General features: G+C 38.7%; 1 protein-coding gene and 1 pseudogene across 4 annotated transcripts in view; both read right to left on the reverse strand.

Moving 5' to 3' along the window:
• Positions 1-771: 771 nt before the first annotated feature.
• The window catches only part of FLI1 (Fli-1 proto-oncogene, ETS transcription factor), a 163,161-nt gene continuing 147,818 nt past the window's right edge, over positions 772-16,114 (reverse strand). For all 4 annotated transcript variants that reach the window (XM_043997204.1, XM_043997205.1, XM_043997203.1 and 1 more), the window contains exons 6-9: positions 9,274-9,339; positions 8,086-8,148; positions 6,193-6,240; positions 772-2,788 (exon numbers count right to left, since the gene is read on the reverse strand). In XM_043997204.1, coding sequence (XP_043853139.1) covers positions 2,259-2,788; positions 6,193-6,240; positions 8,086-8,148; positions 9,274-9,339 — 707 coding nt within the window. In that variant the 3' untranslated portion in view covers positions 772-2,258. The remainder of the gene's footprint in view (positions 2,789-6,192; positions 6,241-8,085; positions 8,149-9,273; positions 9,340-16,114) is intronic.
• On the reverse strand, positions 14,555-14,970 carry LOC122750472 (annotated as a pseudogene).

Below are 16,114 nucleotides of genomic sequence, written 5' to 3' on the forward strand. Positions count from 1 at the left end.
GATACTTAAAGAATTAAAAAACAGCATGACTTTGTGGAGAGAGTACTTACTAGACTTGGAGGCAGGAAGAGTTAGGTTCAAATGTGGCTTCTGATATTTAATAGCTGCATGACCCTAAGCAAATTACCCCCATCTCTCTGAGCCTCAGTTTTGTCATTTGCTTAATGAAGGATTTGGGTTACATGGTCTCTAATGTCTCTTATGGTTCTATCTTTGTGATTTCATTATTGCTTAATACCATGGTCATCGACTATCCCCTCCCTCCCTCTACTTTGGCCAGAGGTACTCTATGAACCATTGATCCCAATGGAATCTGGGCAAGAGATCATAGATAACTCAGCACATAACTAGAGAAGCTTCTAAACACATACTCTGCCCATGTTGTGCTGCCCTTGTACATAAGGGCTAATTGGAAGAGTCTCCATGGAAGATGGGTCATGTATACATGCAACAAAGTGTGTCCTCATAAGGAAGAGAACCATCATTGCTCACCATCTTAGTTCTCAATTACTTGGATTGACCTTCATGGCGAAGAGTGACATGGAAAAGAGGCATTGATTCTTTGACTTAGGGAGGTGGTGGTGTTGGGTTCTTCTAGGCCTGAAAGGGGACAGGCATCCAAGGGGAATCTATACCTCGGTACCATTCTGCTATAGGCTCATTCTGAACATTCCTGAGTGTGAAAGGACATATAACATGGCCCCCAAGAGAGTCTTTTGAAATTCCCAGGGAAGCAGAGAAGAAAGAGGAAACTTCTGTTTCAAGAGAAGGCACAATTTATTTAGTCACATTATTTTACAACATAATCTTATGACAATTGTCAGCATAACACTAATACAGTTAAAAAAGGACAAAGATTACCTGCAAAATTATATATATTTTGATATCCAAAAAATACATTGCATAATAGAACAGGAAAAGCCTCATATGCACAAGAAACTGTTTGTTTGCTTTCATAGTTGTGATTATTGCAAGACTGCTATTTATTAATGTCATCCAAGCACTAATGATTTAAACAGATTAGTTTTACTTCCTTGTTTTCTTTTGTTAAATAATGGCACCAGTGCATCACTTTGAAGGAATGCTCATCTTTTTTTTTTTCTTCCAGTCATAGGAAAACTATATTGCTCTCCTTTTTTTAACCTAGCTAAAAAGTACAAAGCAATAGCCCAAATGTACAGATTGATAAAAGATGTACAAATTACATTTAAAAAAACACAATAACCAATTTGATAGTAAAAACTGCATTTGTGACCGAGGTCAACTCGTTTTCTTCTTATTTTTAATTTTTATTAACTTTTTTAATACTGTGAGATATAGGAAAATAACTCTGCATAATTTATACAGTAAGTTGCCTTCTGATTTGTTGATCCTGGAATGATGCTCTGACAAACGCACAGCGCTTGCGAATCTGTTTATGTTTCGAAATCCCTATAACTCTTCCAAGTTCTGGGACCTACTGTCAACCATTTAAAAAAAAATTAATTACTCATTTACCTTTATAAGTTTCAGGAATGTCTATGTTTGCTTAAAATTCTCCTGATTCAGATCCCAGAGAAAATGACTTGCCTAATGTGCATTGCACAGTGAAACGGGACTTTGCAATGCCCTTGACTTCTTCGACATGACACACTCACTCACACATGCATACGTGCTTAAAAAAAAAGATTCCAGTTGGGTGAAAACTTCACTAGCTTTTCAGCCAATGTTCCAGTTGCCATCCACTTGTCAAATTAGCAATGGTGTCGGGTTCTCTTCATCAGATTCTTCTAGCATAACTTGGATGCTTCCTACCCCACCCCCTTCCCCTAAAGTCCCAAACCAATCACACTGGTTTAGTGAGAAATGAGTCCATGATCCCCATTCATACTGATTTTCATGAGGTCCTTGATGGGACCTGTGTCTATAATAAACCATCTTGGGTTATAAAATAAAAAGGGATTGTAATCGCTTATTTCATAAAATATATGTTAGAACCGTTCCAGGAATCTGAATGTTGAGCTCTTTAAAGATGATAAGAGACTGAGAATCCACACTGGAATACTGGCCAATAGAAACATCTACATCTCCATTTTAGATAGAGGAAGCAAAAGTTACCAACTTTTTTTAAAGAACACCTAAAAAGGTTCCATCCAGTAGGAAAGAACATCCAGTTTGCTTTTTGTCTTCAAGATCAGTCAGCCTTTAAAGTCCAAAGTATCCAAGCAAGGATGAGGAATGCATGTATATGCAGCTAAAAGGCCGTTGAAGATACACTCCTAGTAGTAACTACCTAAGTGTGAGGGGACATGGGTATTGGGATGACGGGGGACATTGGGGTTGGGGTAAATGCCACCAGTTGGGGAGGTCCAGTATTGTGATGCTGCTCCAAAGAAGCTGGAGGAAGAGACAGGCATGGAGGATGGGTGAGGAGGGACAAAGTTCACCTTCTGTTGATGAGTGTGGTAGGAAGGCATATAGGAGATATCAGAAGGATACTTGTACATGGGTGATTCAGTTGGGTGGGGCTGAAGAGCTTGGGCAATGCCATGGAAGTCAAATTTGTAGGCATACCTTTTGCCATGCACTTTGGTCATAATGTTTTTATCATAGTAGTATCGGAGGGCCCGGCTCAGCTTGTCATAATTCATGTTGGGTTTGCTCTTCCGCTCCCCCCAGCGCCTGGCCACTTCATCGGGGTCCGTCATTTTGAATTCCCCATTGGTCCCCTCCCAGGTAATGCAACTGGCGTTGGAGCTATCCGAGAGCAGCTCAAGGAGGAATTGCCACAGCTGGATTTGTCCGCTCCCTAAAGGAAGTGAACAAAACAGAGGAGGAAATGACATCTTTCTCTATAAAAGTCGGAACTGCAGCCTTATGAAACATGACATTCTTTGAGTATTTTCTGCTTCCTCTAGGAACTACCTAGTTGTTTGCCTGTGTTTGATTATGATGGTTTTCCGTCCAGCAAAGAATTCAATTCAATTCAATAAGCACCAATTAAGAGACTAATATGTACCATCAGGCACTATGCTAATCTCTGTAGCTACAAAACCAAAAATGAAACAGTTTTTGCTCTTTAAAAGCATACTAATGCAAAAGCATACTAATCAGTAAATGCAATTTTAAAATGATATGAAGCAATTTTTGGGAGAGGGATCCTAAACTATCTCCTTAATGATTTTTAAAAAATATGTATTTTTTTCAACACCACATGACTCAAGTCTTCTGGACATCTTAATGTATTAAAAAAAAAATTTTAAATCAGTCATACCAGACAAGGGCCAGTATTCAGAAGCAGAAAAAATGAATATGACTAATCGCACAATCTTATTTCCTAACACTGATCTCCTACTGATCTCAGTTAATCAGATGGTTATCTGATTAACCAGTATGGTTGGGATCATCTCTATTTTTTATTACCTTCCCCTCAAGTATCCTGGGTCAGCAAAACCAACTGTTGTAGATGACTTTGTGAATGACCAGCTCACCAGAATGGTAATCTATGAAAAGATTTGTAATTCTCTAAGGTATGGAGCCTAGAAGCTTTTTCCTAGAATTAAGGCAACACCCAAGGCAAAGACATCTGTCTCACTATAGCATGTCCACCTTGGTGTTCTTTGATACTCCTCTCGGTAACAACCACTGGGTTCAGGCTAGGTATTGTGAATAAGGAAGAAAAGATAAATCCTACCCTTCAACTTGAACTGGCTGGTCAAAAATATAATTTTACATTTTTCCAAAGAAAAATGTCTCTCATGGAGAAGGCAAAGATTTTTTTTTCCTTCCAGGGATAGCTCCTTTACTTATGCTAGCTAGATTGATTTTATTTATGCCAAACAATTATTTTTCCCTATTTAAAGCTCCTCTTCTTAATTCTAGATGGATTGATCTTGTTCATGAAAAGATTTTTAGTTATAAAAACCAATCCAGGTGTAGGACTCTTGTCAGGCTGACAAGCCCTTTTGTATACAAACTTTGCAAATGCCCTCTTCAACATTTCTTGAAACCTAATATTGTTTTTGTGGGGCAATGAGGGTTAATTGACTTGCCCAGGGTCTCACAGCTAGTAAGTGTCAAGTGTCTGAGACAGGATTTGAACTCAGGTCCTCCTGAATCCTGGGCCAGTGCTTTATCCACTGCACCACCTAGCTGCCCCCTCTTGAAACCTAATATTACCTGAACTTACTACTGTCTACCTATTCTCCCTATACTTAGAAACTAATATTCACACACTATCTTCCCACATGGAGAGCTGGCTAAGGAATGGGGGTGGCAGGAAGGCAAATTTACAAGTTGGAGGAAGAATGCCTAATACAGAACCTTGAAACTAAGGGCCATTCAACGTTCCTGATTAACAGGTTGTTAAGACCCATGGCAGAAACAAAAAGAATAACACTAGAAAAAGTTGGTGTTATCTTGCCCACTAGAGTAAGAAGACATGGGACTAAGCAAAGAGAGAGAAAACAGTATGGCCTGATTTCACTGGAATTTGTTCTAAATATCTCAATAGGCCCAATAAGCAGAAATGCCAGACGTTCTTGTAGCTCAGTATGGGAATTCAGTTCATCCTGGCAGTATTAATAATTATTATGTCAAAGACACGAACCACAAGTGCATATTTGGAAAGTGTGTGTGTTAGCCAAGGATCAAAGAGCTTTTAGACTGGGAAGTAGGGTAGGATGGGCAGACACTATTAGCCATTTCCCACCCTGGTAACTAGCATTATCGTAGAAATCCAGGGCAGAGAAGGCAGAAAGAACAGAAAACCAAAGAAGCAGATAAATGAAGACCCTGGGATCAGAAATGGAAATCTGAGAGATTTAGTAGTAAATAACACTTTCTTTGTTCCTAGCAGTCAGATTTCTCTCTTAGGAGCTTTACAATAATTCAGATAGTACACATGACCAAAATGAGAATCTCTTTCTTTTTTTTGTGGGGCAATGGGAGTTAAGTGACTTGCCCAGGGTCACACAGCTAGTACGTATAAAATGAGAATCTGTAAGGGGCAAGAACACCATCCATGTCTTGTGCCCAAAGGCCTGCATTCTGGGCACATGTGTTCCTCAAGGCCCACACTCTAAGTGGGCCTATTTTGGGTGGGGGTGGGGGGGAATGTGGTAGTAGGAGGCAGGGGGAGAAATAAAGGAAGGAGAATCTCTAACATTTGTTTTCAAAATTCAAACTTCAGGAAAAGATAATGTAGCAAAAGAGTTAATTCCCTATTATCTGTGTACAGATCACCTGTTTTGTGGATAATCTGCAGTACGTTATTAATCCCAAACTGGCTCCCCATTCTAGCCCTGGCACCTAGTGACTCTGAAACTTTTTTCCAATCTCAGACATATTTGAATAATGAAAATTAATTTTAATATTTTCCTAAGCAAAAAATAATTTATAAAGATGAATGTCTCTTATAACCCCCCAAACCAAACACCATATATATGTATATACACACATGCATACATACATACATACATATATAGCAACTTTCTTTTGTTACCCCTTGAAGAAAAGTTGACATTCAGCAATGTGAATTTACAAAACAGATAAATTAACAAAAAATTTTGTCACTAAAAACAATTCTTCATGTTTTGAAAGGAACCCCAAGTGTTGTTTTAAATGACAAGCTCCCCTGTTGCATTTAAAATGAGTCAAATTAGGAAGGGATTGATTCAGAAAGAACTTTTCAGGCAAACGTTTTTTGCAGGTGCTTCTCCATTCTAAGACCAAATCGAGGGTTTTTTTTATTGTTTTAATTTTTAATTATTACCTGTCCACATTAGTGGAGATAATTGAAAAGCCAGTACTGTTTGATTTCTTTTCCCTTTTTTTCCTAGTGGAAATCTCATTTTGACTGCTTCTTACTATTCAGAAATTCAGTGGCAGATGTACTTAACTGTGCTGTTTGTTTCTGCCTAAGCAGCTTCACCTAAAGCATATTACTAACTCATGAAGAGGCCTTGGTTCTTCCAAGTCCTCGACTCTTCCCTCTCCCCTCAACCCTTTGTCCCTGTCTCCCTTTCCTTCTTTTGACCCTTCCCTCCCTGCTTCTCCCTGCCCCCCCACCCCATCCATGATAAGAACAAGTTGAGGTCAATGTATTACTGTGCAGGTTGGTTGGATGTATTTGGATAGAGGACAAGAAGCCCACTGTTTCTTCTGAGCTTTGGATGGAAAGAAGGGACTCAGGCCAGGTCTAAGGTAACTCACCTGGGTTTGCTAGGCGACTGCTGGTCGGACCCAATATCTGATAGGGATCTAAGCAAAGAAAACCAAAGAATGTTTGCTTCAGTTGTTTTGGTTTTTAGTTTACAAACATGAACTTAAGACTCTGTAGGTTTACAGTGTTATTATACTCTCACAGGAAAGCTTGATCTGAAGTTCTTTTTCTACTTTCCTCTGCAGACCTCAGATTTCTAGACAAAGGTCAGTTATGCTTTGTGCACTAGCCATAGATACCATGAAGGATACCACTACCTCAGACTTAACTTTGTAACTTTCAGCTTTGGTTAATGCTGACTTTTGATAGAAAAGTCTGTCTAATGTCTTGTAGTAGTGGTGGTGGTGATGGTAGTGGTCTTCTTCTTTGTCGTCATAGTATTAATATGAGTTAATCAAGTTGTATGTCCTGTAATGTATGGATTTAATGTCTTATAATAACAATATTAGTCAATGGAAAGTTTTCTCATTAACTGGATTTAGAAAATCTTAATAATTTCTGGTCATTAATGATTCAGATTTAGTAATAACAGTGTTATGGATTTCTCTTTATTCCTCTGATGTTTTGGAAAAATCACAGGAGTCAAGAAATCTAGTTTCAAATTCCATCTTTGCCACTAGCCAGCTTAATTTTGCTGGACCTTAGTTTCCTAATGTATAAAATAAATGGTTTGAATCCCAATGTCCCTTCCAATTCTAACATCTGGCAAAATTGAAGATAGAACATTTGCTAACATCAACATTAGCCACTGTTTGGATCTCAGCTTTATCAGCCCATTCTTTTTGAGTTTCCCTATATTTAACATATACATTTTTAATCAATTGTGAAAGATCCCCAAAATGTTGGAAAGTTAGGATTAATTGAATATGGCAAATTGCATTTGTATATAAATTAGGAACATTCTTTTTCTAGTAGTACAAAAACATGTGGGCTTATAGGATGGTTGTAGGTTTTTGTTGTTGTTGTTGTTGTTGTTGTTTTGGTGAGGCAGTTGGGGTTAAGTCACTTGCCCAGGGTCACACAGCTAGTAAGTGTCAAGTGTCTGAGGCTTTTTTAACTCAGGTCCTCCAGAATCCAGGGCCAGTGCTCTATCCACTGTGCCACCTAACTGCACCAGGATGGTTGTAGTTTAAAAACAAAAAACAAAACAACAACAAACTTGAACTATCAGTTATTAAACTCTGGGGTTAGAAGAGAGTACTACAGGCCACTTTACCTCTTCCTCCCTACCTTTTTGCAGTAGTAGAACTAGATCATTTCTGGCATCTGGTTCTAATTTTTCTTAACTAAGAGATCCTCCAAAGTGCCTTAATGGCTCTTTCTAGTGTCTCACAATTCTTACAATCAGTAAAATCTTTTTATTTTTTAAACTCAAACCCTTCTTATTGAAATTGGAATTGATGTTTATTTTCTCTTGTTCTTTATTTAGATATTAGAACAGCATTCACAATTTCCTCCCACTGAAACAAATAAATTGTGTTGGGAAAAAAAAAAGCTTGAGATGGTGGTGGTGGAAAGGATGAAACACAACAGCTATTTTCAAATACTTGAAAGGCTGTTCTATGGAAAAGGGAGGATGTAAATATATATATATATATATATATGTGTGTGTGTATATATATATATACATACATACATATGTGTATGTATATACATATATATACATATATAGTATATGCACTATAGTGTATACTCTATATGTGCCATTTCCTTCTCCAGCTCATTTTACAGATGAGGAAACAGAGGCAAACAGGGTTAGCTGACTTGTCCAGGGTCACACAGCTATAATGCAGAATATAGTTTACCTCCATAACAGCTGACTATGCTGAAGCAATGACAAACATGCATCAATGAGCTTTTACTTATTAATCACAGTTGGTTACCTGGTTGGGGCCGTTGCTGTTCAGTATTCTTATTCATGTTTTGTGCTCCTCCAATGGGTGGACCTGTAACAAGGAGGAAAGAAAAACAGTTTAATTAGATTAAGTCCACAAGGGCAAAGGGGGAGATCTCATTGGCTACCTACCCTCTAGGAGGATGGTTTTACTAAAGAATATTGTTCTTTCTCAAAGGTGAGAGGCAGTTTAATGTAGTGTAGAGGTATCAAACATGCCACCACAACACTACATATAATTGGGAAATATTTGACAAAAATAAGTAAAAATACAATAGAACAGAGATAATGTCAATATGCAGTTTTCTAAGTTAATATGCTGCCAGCAGGGATCCTTATGTAGCCCTTGTTTGTATTTGAGTTTGATACTGCAGTATTGTGAATAGAGAGCTGACCTCAAAGCCAGAAAAACCTGGGTTTTATTCCTGCCACTGACACATATTGGATGCATGACCTTCAGCAAGTCACTTAACTTTTCAGTGTCCCAGATAATTCTCTAAGGGTCATAATTCTATAAGTTGCAGAGAAGATACCAACCTGCACTGGTAGAGGGAGTTCTCTCATGTGGGAATTCCCTATACCAGTGAAATTATAAGTATAGTATTTATCCCTATCATTTTCATAGGTAATTAATTATTCTAGTAGTAGAACCATAATCAGTAGGGAGATCTGGCTTTACAACCAATTTAATTTGGAATAATTCATTTAGGGGAGCCACTCTACCCTTATCCATATACCAACAGATGGGAAGACACCATGATACCTACAATAGCCTAATGACCAGTGGAGTAGAATATTTCTGCTCAAGGGTTTGCCTGTTTCACTTTTCTCTTGCCCCAGAGCAAAAAGGTCCATATTTTCCCACAGGATAACATCCCTTCAGGGGACAGGTCAAGGATACAGATTTCCTCCATCTTCTCTCTAGAACCTCTATTCCCTCACTCCTTTTTCTAAACCTAAATGTAACTATGAAATGACTAAATAGAAAACCTCTCTCTTGGGGTTGGATATTACTAACAACCTCTATGTTTGTAATTAATTTTGCTTTTACAATAGGAGAACAAATTTTCAACTCATTTAACTTTATTTCTTTTTTTACTCCAAATTTTATTATTGCATTTCCCAATCCCAGAAAAAAAATCTATTCTTCCTAATGAATAAGAAGATAGTTACTTACTTTTGGTGAGGCCTGAATTCATGTTATTGCCCCATCCTGCTCTCCTGACTGATTCATAAGAAGGATCTAATTTTAAAAAAACAGCAGATAGAGGTGCTTTAAAATTACATTTTTTCAAACAACAAAAGTTGTTGCATGAACAAAGTCAATCCAGTTAGAATGAGAAGAATTATCAACTGGGGGAAAATCTTTGCTTTAAATATTTCTGATAAAAGTATAATCCAAGATATAGAAGAAATTTATGCAAATATTTAAGCTCAAGAGCCATTATCAATAAATAAGAGGTTAAAAGATTTGAAGAAATAGTTTTAGCAAAAGATATGTAAGTCAATAACCATGTGAAAATGCTACAAAAAAGAAAAATAAGAAAAAGGAGGAGAGGAAGGAGCAGGAGGATGAGGAGAATCAGGAGGAGGAGGGAGAGGAGAATCAGGAGGAAGAGGAAGAGGAGGAGAAAGAGAAGAAGAGGAGGAGAAGGAGAAGGAGAAGGAGAAGGAGAAGGAGAAGGAGAAGGAGAAGGAGAAGGAGAAGGAGAAGGAGAAGGAGAAGGAGAAAGAAGGAAAAGGAGAAGGAGAAGAAGAAGAAGAAGAAGAAGAAGAAGAAGAAGAAGAAGAAGAAGAAGAAGAAGAAGAAGAAGAAGAGGAGGAGGAGGAGGAGGAGGAGGAGGAGGAGGAAGAGAAGGAGGAGGAGGAAGAAGAGGAGGAGGAGAAGGAGGAGAAGAGGAGGAGGAGGAGGAGAAGGAGGAGAAGAAGAAGAGGAGGAGGAGGAGAAGGAGGAGAAGAAGAAGAGGAGGAGGAGGAGAAGAAGAAGGGGAAGGAGGAGAAGAAGGAGGAGGAGAAGGAGAAGGAGAAAAAGAAAATATAAATGAAAGCAATCCCTCAAATTGGCTAAGATGAGAAAAGATGGAAATGGTCGCTATGAATAGTCTATTCAAAGGAAAATACTAACACTCTATTGGTTGAGTTCTGAAGTAGTCTAATTATTATTTTAAACATTTGGAATTTTTGAGAAAAATCATGAGACACTTTTTGACCTTTTCTACAAAGCCCAGTACTAGGAACATAACCCAAAGAAGTAAAGGACAGAAAGGAAAGTACTAAATATAACAAATTATTTCTTGTAGCATTCTTTATGATATTAATAACAAGGAAAGAAAGTGGCTGCCTATTGCTTGAGGAATGGTTGAACAAACTGTCTATGATGTAATATTACTGTACCATAAGAAACACTGAACATGAAACCTTATATAAAGTGATACAGAAGGAAGAAAGTAGAAACAAAAGTCTCAAATATGCAAAACCTACATTAATGTTAAGTTAACAGTCTAGCACATGGTAGCTTTTAAGTAAATACTTCTTGACTTGACAAGAACACTAAAAAGGGTAGTCAAACTCACATCAATGGAAAGGAATCATTTTGGCTCAGCTCAGAGAATGAAACACATATCCCTACGGATGAGGAGTGCCATATATGTTTGCCTCATGTCAGTTTTACTTAATTGTTTTGCTTTGTTACAAGGAAAGGTTCATTAGTAGGGGATGGTATAACAGGGAAAGACTTTGGCATAAAAAAAAGAATTCACTTCCAAAAATAGGGGAAAAAAGACGTCATGCTTCTTCAGAGTTCTGATATAAAGATTATCTTATGAGTGAACAGGAAAAATTTAAATCAATTTTGGCTCAACTTTCTTTGCATTCTTCCATATCTTCACAAGTAGGCTTATAAATACCTCCACCCATGCTGCTCTCTTATTTGATGAGTTCCCCCATCTCCTCCATTTTCCATTTGAACTTTCTGTATTATCTCATTTACAATGTAAGTTCCTTGAGGGTAAGGGCTGTCTGCTTGTATTTGTATGCCCAGGCTTGGCCCAGTGCCAGGCACACTGGAAGTGCTTAATGAAAGCTTTGTCTATCCAGTTCTTCAAATATTTAGTAACTAGAACTGTGCTAAGTAGGATGCTAAGGGTATTCAGAAGTCTAAGTCATCCAGGTGTTTACAGACATGCTTAGAAGAGAAACTGTACAGATATAAAATAGAGACTTAAATCATAAAGATTATTCCTATTGACCATAAGTGGGGAAAAAAGTAGAAATGGCTGAGATCAAAAAACCCTTGAAGAGGAGTGATTGTAGGGCTTCAAGACCCTGACTCTTCTAAAGAACCACTGTTTGCCAGCCAGTGTGTCAGGATTCTTTGGTGTATTGTGAACATATCATGAAGTGTTATGACATTCCAGATTCCCTTTGGCACTTCCTTTACCTCCCACCGCTGGATCCCCTGACAGCTAAGGCAGATAAAATGGATGTTGTTGCTGTCAATTGTGGTGAAGGATGGAAAGAGGCTATAAGTATGGATGGATAGATGATGGAGGGACATGGGTCACCATTCCCTAGGGCACCATGACAAGTTCTTGGGTATATCATAGACTCAAAAGAGTTGTACTTGAGTGGTTCAGTCACTTCCTACTCTCTGCGACCCCATGGACCATAATACTGTCTATGGGGTTTTCTTGGCACTGATACTGAAGTGGTTTGCCATTTCCTTCTCTGGTGGATTGCCATTTGTCAGAACTCTCCAGTATGACCTGTCTGTCTTGAATAACTGTATACAGCATAGCTCAGAATTTCACTGAGCTGTGGAAGCCCTATAATAAGGCAGTGATCCAGGAGGTATTCAAAAGAATTGAGAAACACTATTTCAGTTTTTCCCACTCTCTTCTAAACTGTCCTGAGGATAGTTTACTATCTTCTTAACTATTCTGGGGACTGAAGTCATATATTTGAAATCTTATTCTGTCCTTTGAAAGATGTCCCCTTGGCTTCCAAATCTTAGTCAGGAAGGGCCTGCTTGAATAGTGGAGATGAAAGGTCAGGGGTTCACCTGTCATTCCATTGGCCCAGGTTTGCCAAGGACTAGAATTATAGAAAAGTGACAGAGGGGACATAGAGGAGCAAGTTCCATTGAGACATTCAACAGGAACAGCAAAAGAGTTCATGAACACAGAACTCTGACTTTCAAAGTCTTTCACTAAACAACAAAAGAAACCATAAAAACCATTGGAACGAATGGAGCACAAACCTCATCAAACAGCAGCCTGACAGAAGGAAACAAAAGCCATTTGCAATTACCCCATTCCAAGTCCCTCAGACAAATTCAAATAAGAGTCAGGGAGATGGGTAGGCTCATCTGATCGCTCGTTCTCATTGTTTCTGGCCTCGAAGAGCCAAGAGACGAGGACAATTTTCTTATGGAAAAATCCACGTGCAGATGTACATTCCTTATGGCTTTGGAAAAGCCAGTTCAGTTTTAAAATTATAGTCTTTTAGTTGTTGGCATGAAAAAGAAAACAGAAAGTGAGGAGGGAGGGAGGGGGTAGAGTGGGTGGGGAAAAGAAAAGAGGAGAGAGGCAAAGCTCGGCTCATTTCACTCGTCTGTTTTTATTTTTATTTGACTTTTTTCCCCATAAAAACCACAATTCCTCCTGCAAATAGATTCTTCTTCTTGCCTTAAAAAACCATGAAAAACCAAACCAAAACAAAACAAAAAAACTTGTTTATAGGCTGGAAATAAAAGCTCTGATGAGACATTTTCTGGGATTTCTTGCATAGGTCTGAAATGCTTGTGCAATGCTGCCGTGAACAAAAGAAAAGGTGAGTTTTTCTAAGGGTCGGATCCGTTTTCTTGGGGGTGGGGGAGAAGCATAAGGGAGGAGGAAAAGCTGGGAAATGGTTAGAGCTATCACTTTAATATATTTAGGAAGCACTTAAAAGTACCTTGTTACTTTAACTCTCTGGTCCTCAGTTTCCTCATCTGAAAAAGAGATGGTTGGACTGTGACCTCTAAGGTCGCTTCTAGCTCAAATACATGATTTTATGATTTTTATGGGCAAGAAATGTGGGGGGATACAAAGAAATAGAAGGCATAATGGCTCCTGCCCTTAAGATATTTTAAGATTCCATTGGGGAGAAGAACACACAGATGAAAGATACACTCATGACAGAGGACAGTATAGGATAAATGTCAAATGAGTGGTACAGACATTTACAAGAATACAGGGAAGAGAGAAATGAGACAACTTCAGGGCAGATGGGGACAATAGGAATGGGAAAAGCTAAATTCGAGAGCCATTTCTCTTCATTTATTTATTTGTTTTTTCTGGGCTACTTTTTTCTTTTGATTACAATATGTGGAGACTAAGATAGAGGGTGTAGCCACTACTGTCTTACTTATTTTTTTTTACCTCAATCTCTTTTTTTTCTCCATCTAACCATGGCCCTGGAAATAGAGTTTGAAGTTGCTTTTGTCCTGTTTCATATAAGCGAGTAGATTTAGATCACACAATTTGGCGACATGGATGTTGGGCATGGCTGGGCTATGAGGGAAGAGATATGAATCAAGAAATTAATCATCAACCAACCTGCATTTACTAAGTGTTTATTATATGTCATGTGCTATGTTGAGCACTGGGAATTAAAAAAAATTGAGTGATTTCAGTCATGTCTGATTCTCCATGACCCCATTTAGGGTTGTCTTGGTAAAGATACTAGAGTGGTTTGTCATTTCCTTCCCTAGCTCACTTTACAGATGAGGAAACTGAGGCAAATAGGGTTAAGTGACTTGCCCAGCATCACATAGGCCAGAAAGGGTCTGAGGCTAGATTTGAACTCAGGTCCTCCTGATTCCAGGAGCAGTACTTTATCTACTGTACCACCTATGAAAGGTAAAAACAGTCTCTGCCCTCAAGAATGCTTACATTCTAAGAGATTTGGCAACATGTAAATAAATAGCTATATATGAGACATAAACAGAATAGGTGACAGGTAACCTTAGAGGGGAAGGCTCTAGCAGCTCCAGAGATAGTCTGCTGTAGAGTTGTTCTGAAGGATAAGATGAAAAGAGCTAGTTTACAGAATATTTCATAGGGGTCCTGCGGACCCTATGTTGGAAAGTTGAGAGACTGTGAATCTGATACTAGTTTGAACTTTGGGGTATATCTGACCTATGTATGAATGGTATCTGGAGACCAGGATGCTATCATATAGAGGTTCAATAGAGGCAGCAAACATCTGAGAATATAAAAGCTAGGAATCAGCTAGAATATTAGGTCCCTGAGGACCAGATACCTCACCTCATTTAAACTCAATACTCTGCTGAGAGTAGGTGCATAGTGATGATAATAATTGATGATGCTGAGCAATAATCCAGGCTCTTCTAGTGATTGAGAATCATAGAATGTTAGGTCTGGGAAGAGCCTTAGAGATTATTTAGCCTAATCTACTTTTTTTTATAACAATTTGTATTTTTATTTAGCACTTCTACAAATTATGCCTTAACAGCAAATTTCCGAAGAGGGTACAGGCATTCCTTCCTCTGCTGTTTTTTGGTCTTCAGGCTTTCCTCGTGCTTATTAAGCCTGTGGTGCATGGTACAGGTCTTCTTGGGCCTAAGGTCCAGGGGTGTGTATTTCTTGCCCTTATAGAATTTCCTGAGGTTCTCTTTCTGTGTCTGGCTAATGACAGTCAGGACTCAGGCAATAGATTTTCGGACAACTCGGCTCTTAGCTAGCTTGGATACAGCTCCTCCAGCGACCTTAGCCACTCTCAATTGGGAAAGTTCCACCTTTAAATCATCTAACTGTTCAAGTAGCTCCTCCTCCTTCTTCCCACGAAGATCCCTGGCCTTGATTTTTGCCATGATCGAAGATCCTAATCTACTTTTTTGTTTGTTTGTTTGTTTTTACAGATGAGGAGGTGTAGAGAGACATGGCCAAGGTGACAACGATAGTAAGGAGTGGAAATGGGACACAAACTTTTACATAAATTACAAAAATGGAATAATTGCTCTTTGCCTCAGTTGGCTCATCTGTAAAATGAAGTGTAGTACCATTGGTTGTCTTATGAGGGGCAACTCTGGGTGAAGGAATGACAAAAGGGCAATGACTAGATGGCAGTAGGTGAAAATTAAGTACTAATTCCACAATACAAAGGCAGAAAAATCCAAAAGGGTTCACTTGAAACCTAATTGGACCAAAAAATAGGCACAGGTGAGATCTTTGGCTGGGGAACCCACAGTGAAAGTAAGGACCTTGGAGTAAACTAGTAATGCCTTGGTTAAAGACTCAATTGACATTTTCCCCCATCCAGATCTGTCATAGGTAAAGGAAATTCCTAGTTTATTTAAAAAAACAAAAACAAAAACAAAAACGCTTCTTCTACCAAGGCTGACCTTTGATTATTTGGCAACTTAAGTCTTGGAGAGTTGCCTGAGGCATTGAGAAGTTAAGTGACTTTTTTAGGATTCTTACAACCTGTAATATGTCAGAGATAGGACTTGAATTCAGGTGTTTAAAATTCTGACAAGGCTGCTTAAGGTATCCCAGAGAAGATGGGCTTCTAGGTTCTTAGCTCAATAAAAATCAGTTTGATTCAGCAATCATTTATTAAGCAGTTGGTTTACCCGGTTTAGGGTAACTAATAGGAATCAAACCTGTCAGTGAGTTAGGGAGATGTGTAACCCAAGCTTATGAAAACTTCTCCTGGTGGAATGGATAGATGAGAACAATTTGTTCCAGTGGCCATGAAGGTAGCTGAAACAGGCTCTGCGGAGCACTTAGAACTTGGCTCAGGCATCAGAGATGCCAAGGTCAACCACCGCATCCTGGGCCATCACCAACTGTCTTGACCTTTGTCCTGTCACTAGACTTCAATGGAAGATGATAGAGAGAGTGAGGCCAATGACTTTGTGCAACTCTGTCTTACTTAAATCCAATTCACTCAAAGGTCAGGATATCACCTGTAATGTAATCAGTCCTCTTCAAAAATGAAGGATGGGGCAGCTA

The sequence above is a fragment of the Dromiciops gliroides genome, chromosome 3 (genome assembly GCF_019393635.1).
Source record: "Dromiciops gliroides isolate mDroGli1 chromosome 3, mDroGli1.pri, whole genome shotgun sequence".
Classification (NCBI taxonomy): domain Eukaryota; kingdom Metazoa; phylum Chordata; class Mammalia; order Microbiotheria; family Microbiotheriidae; genus Dromiciops; species Dromiciops gliroides.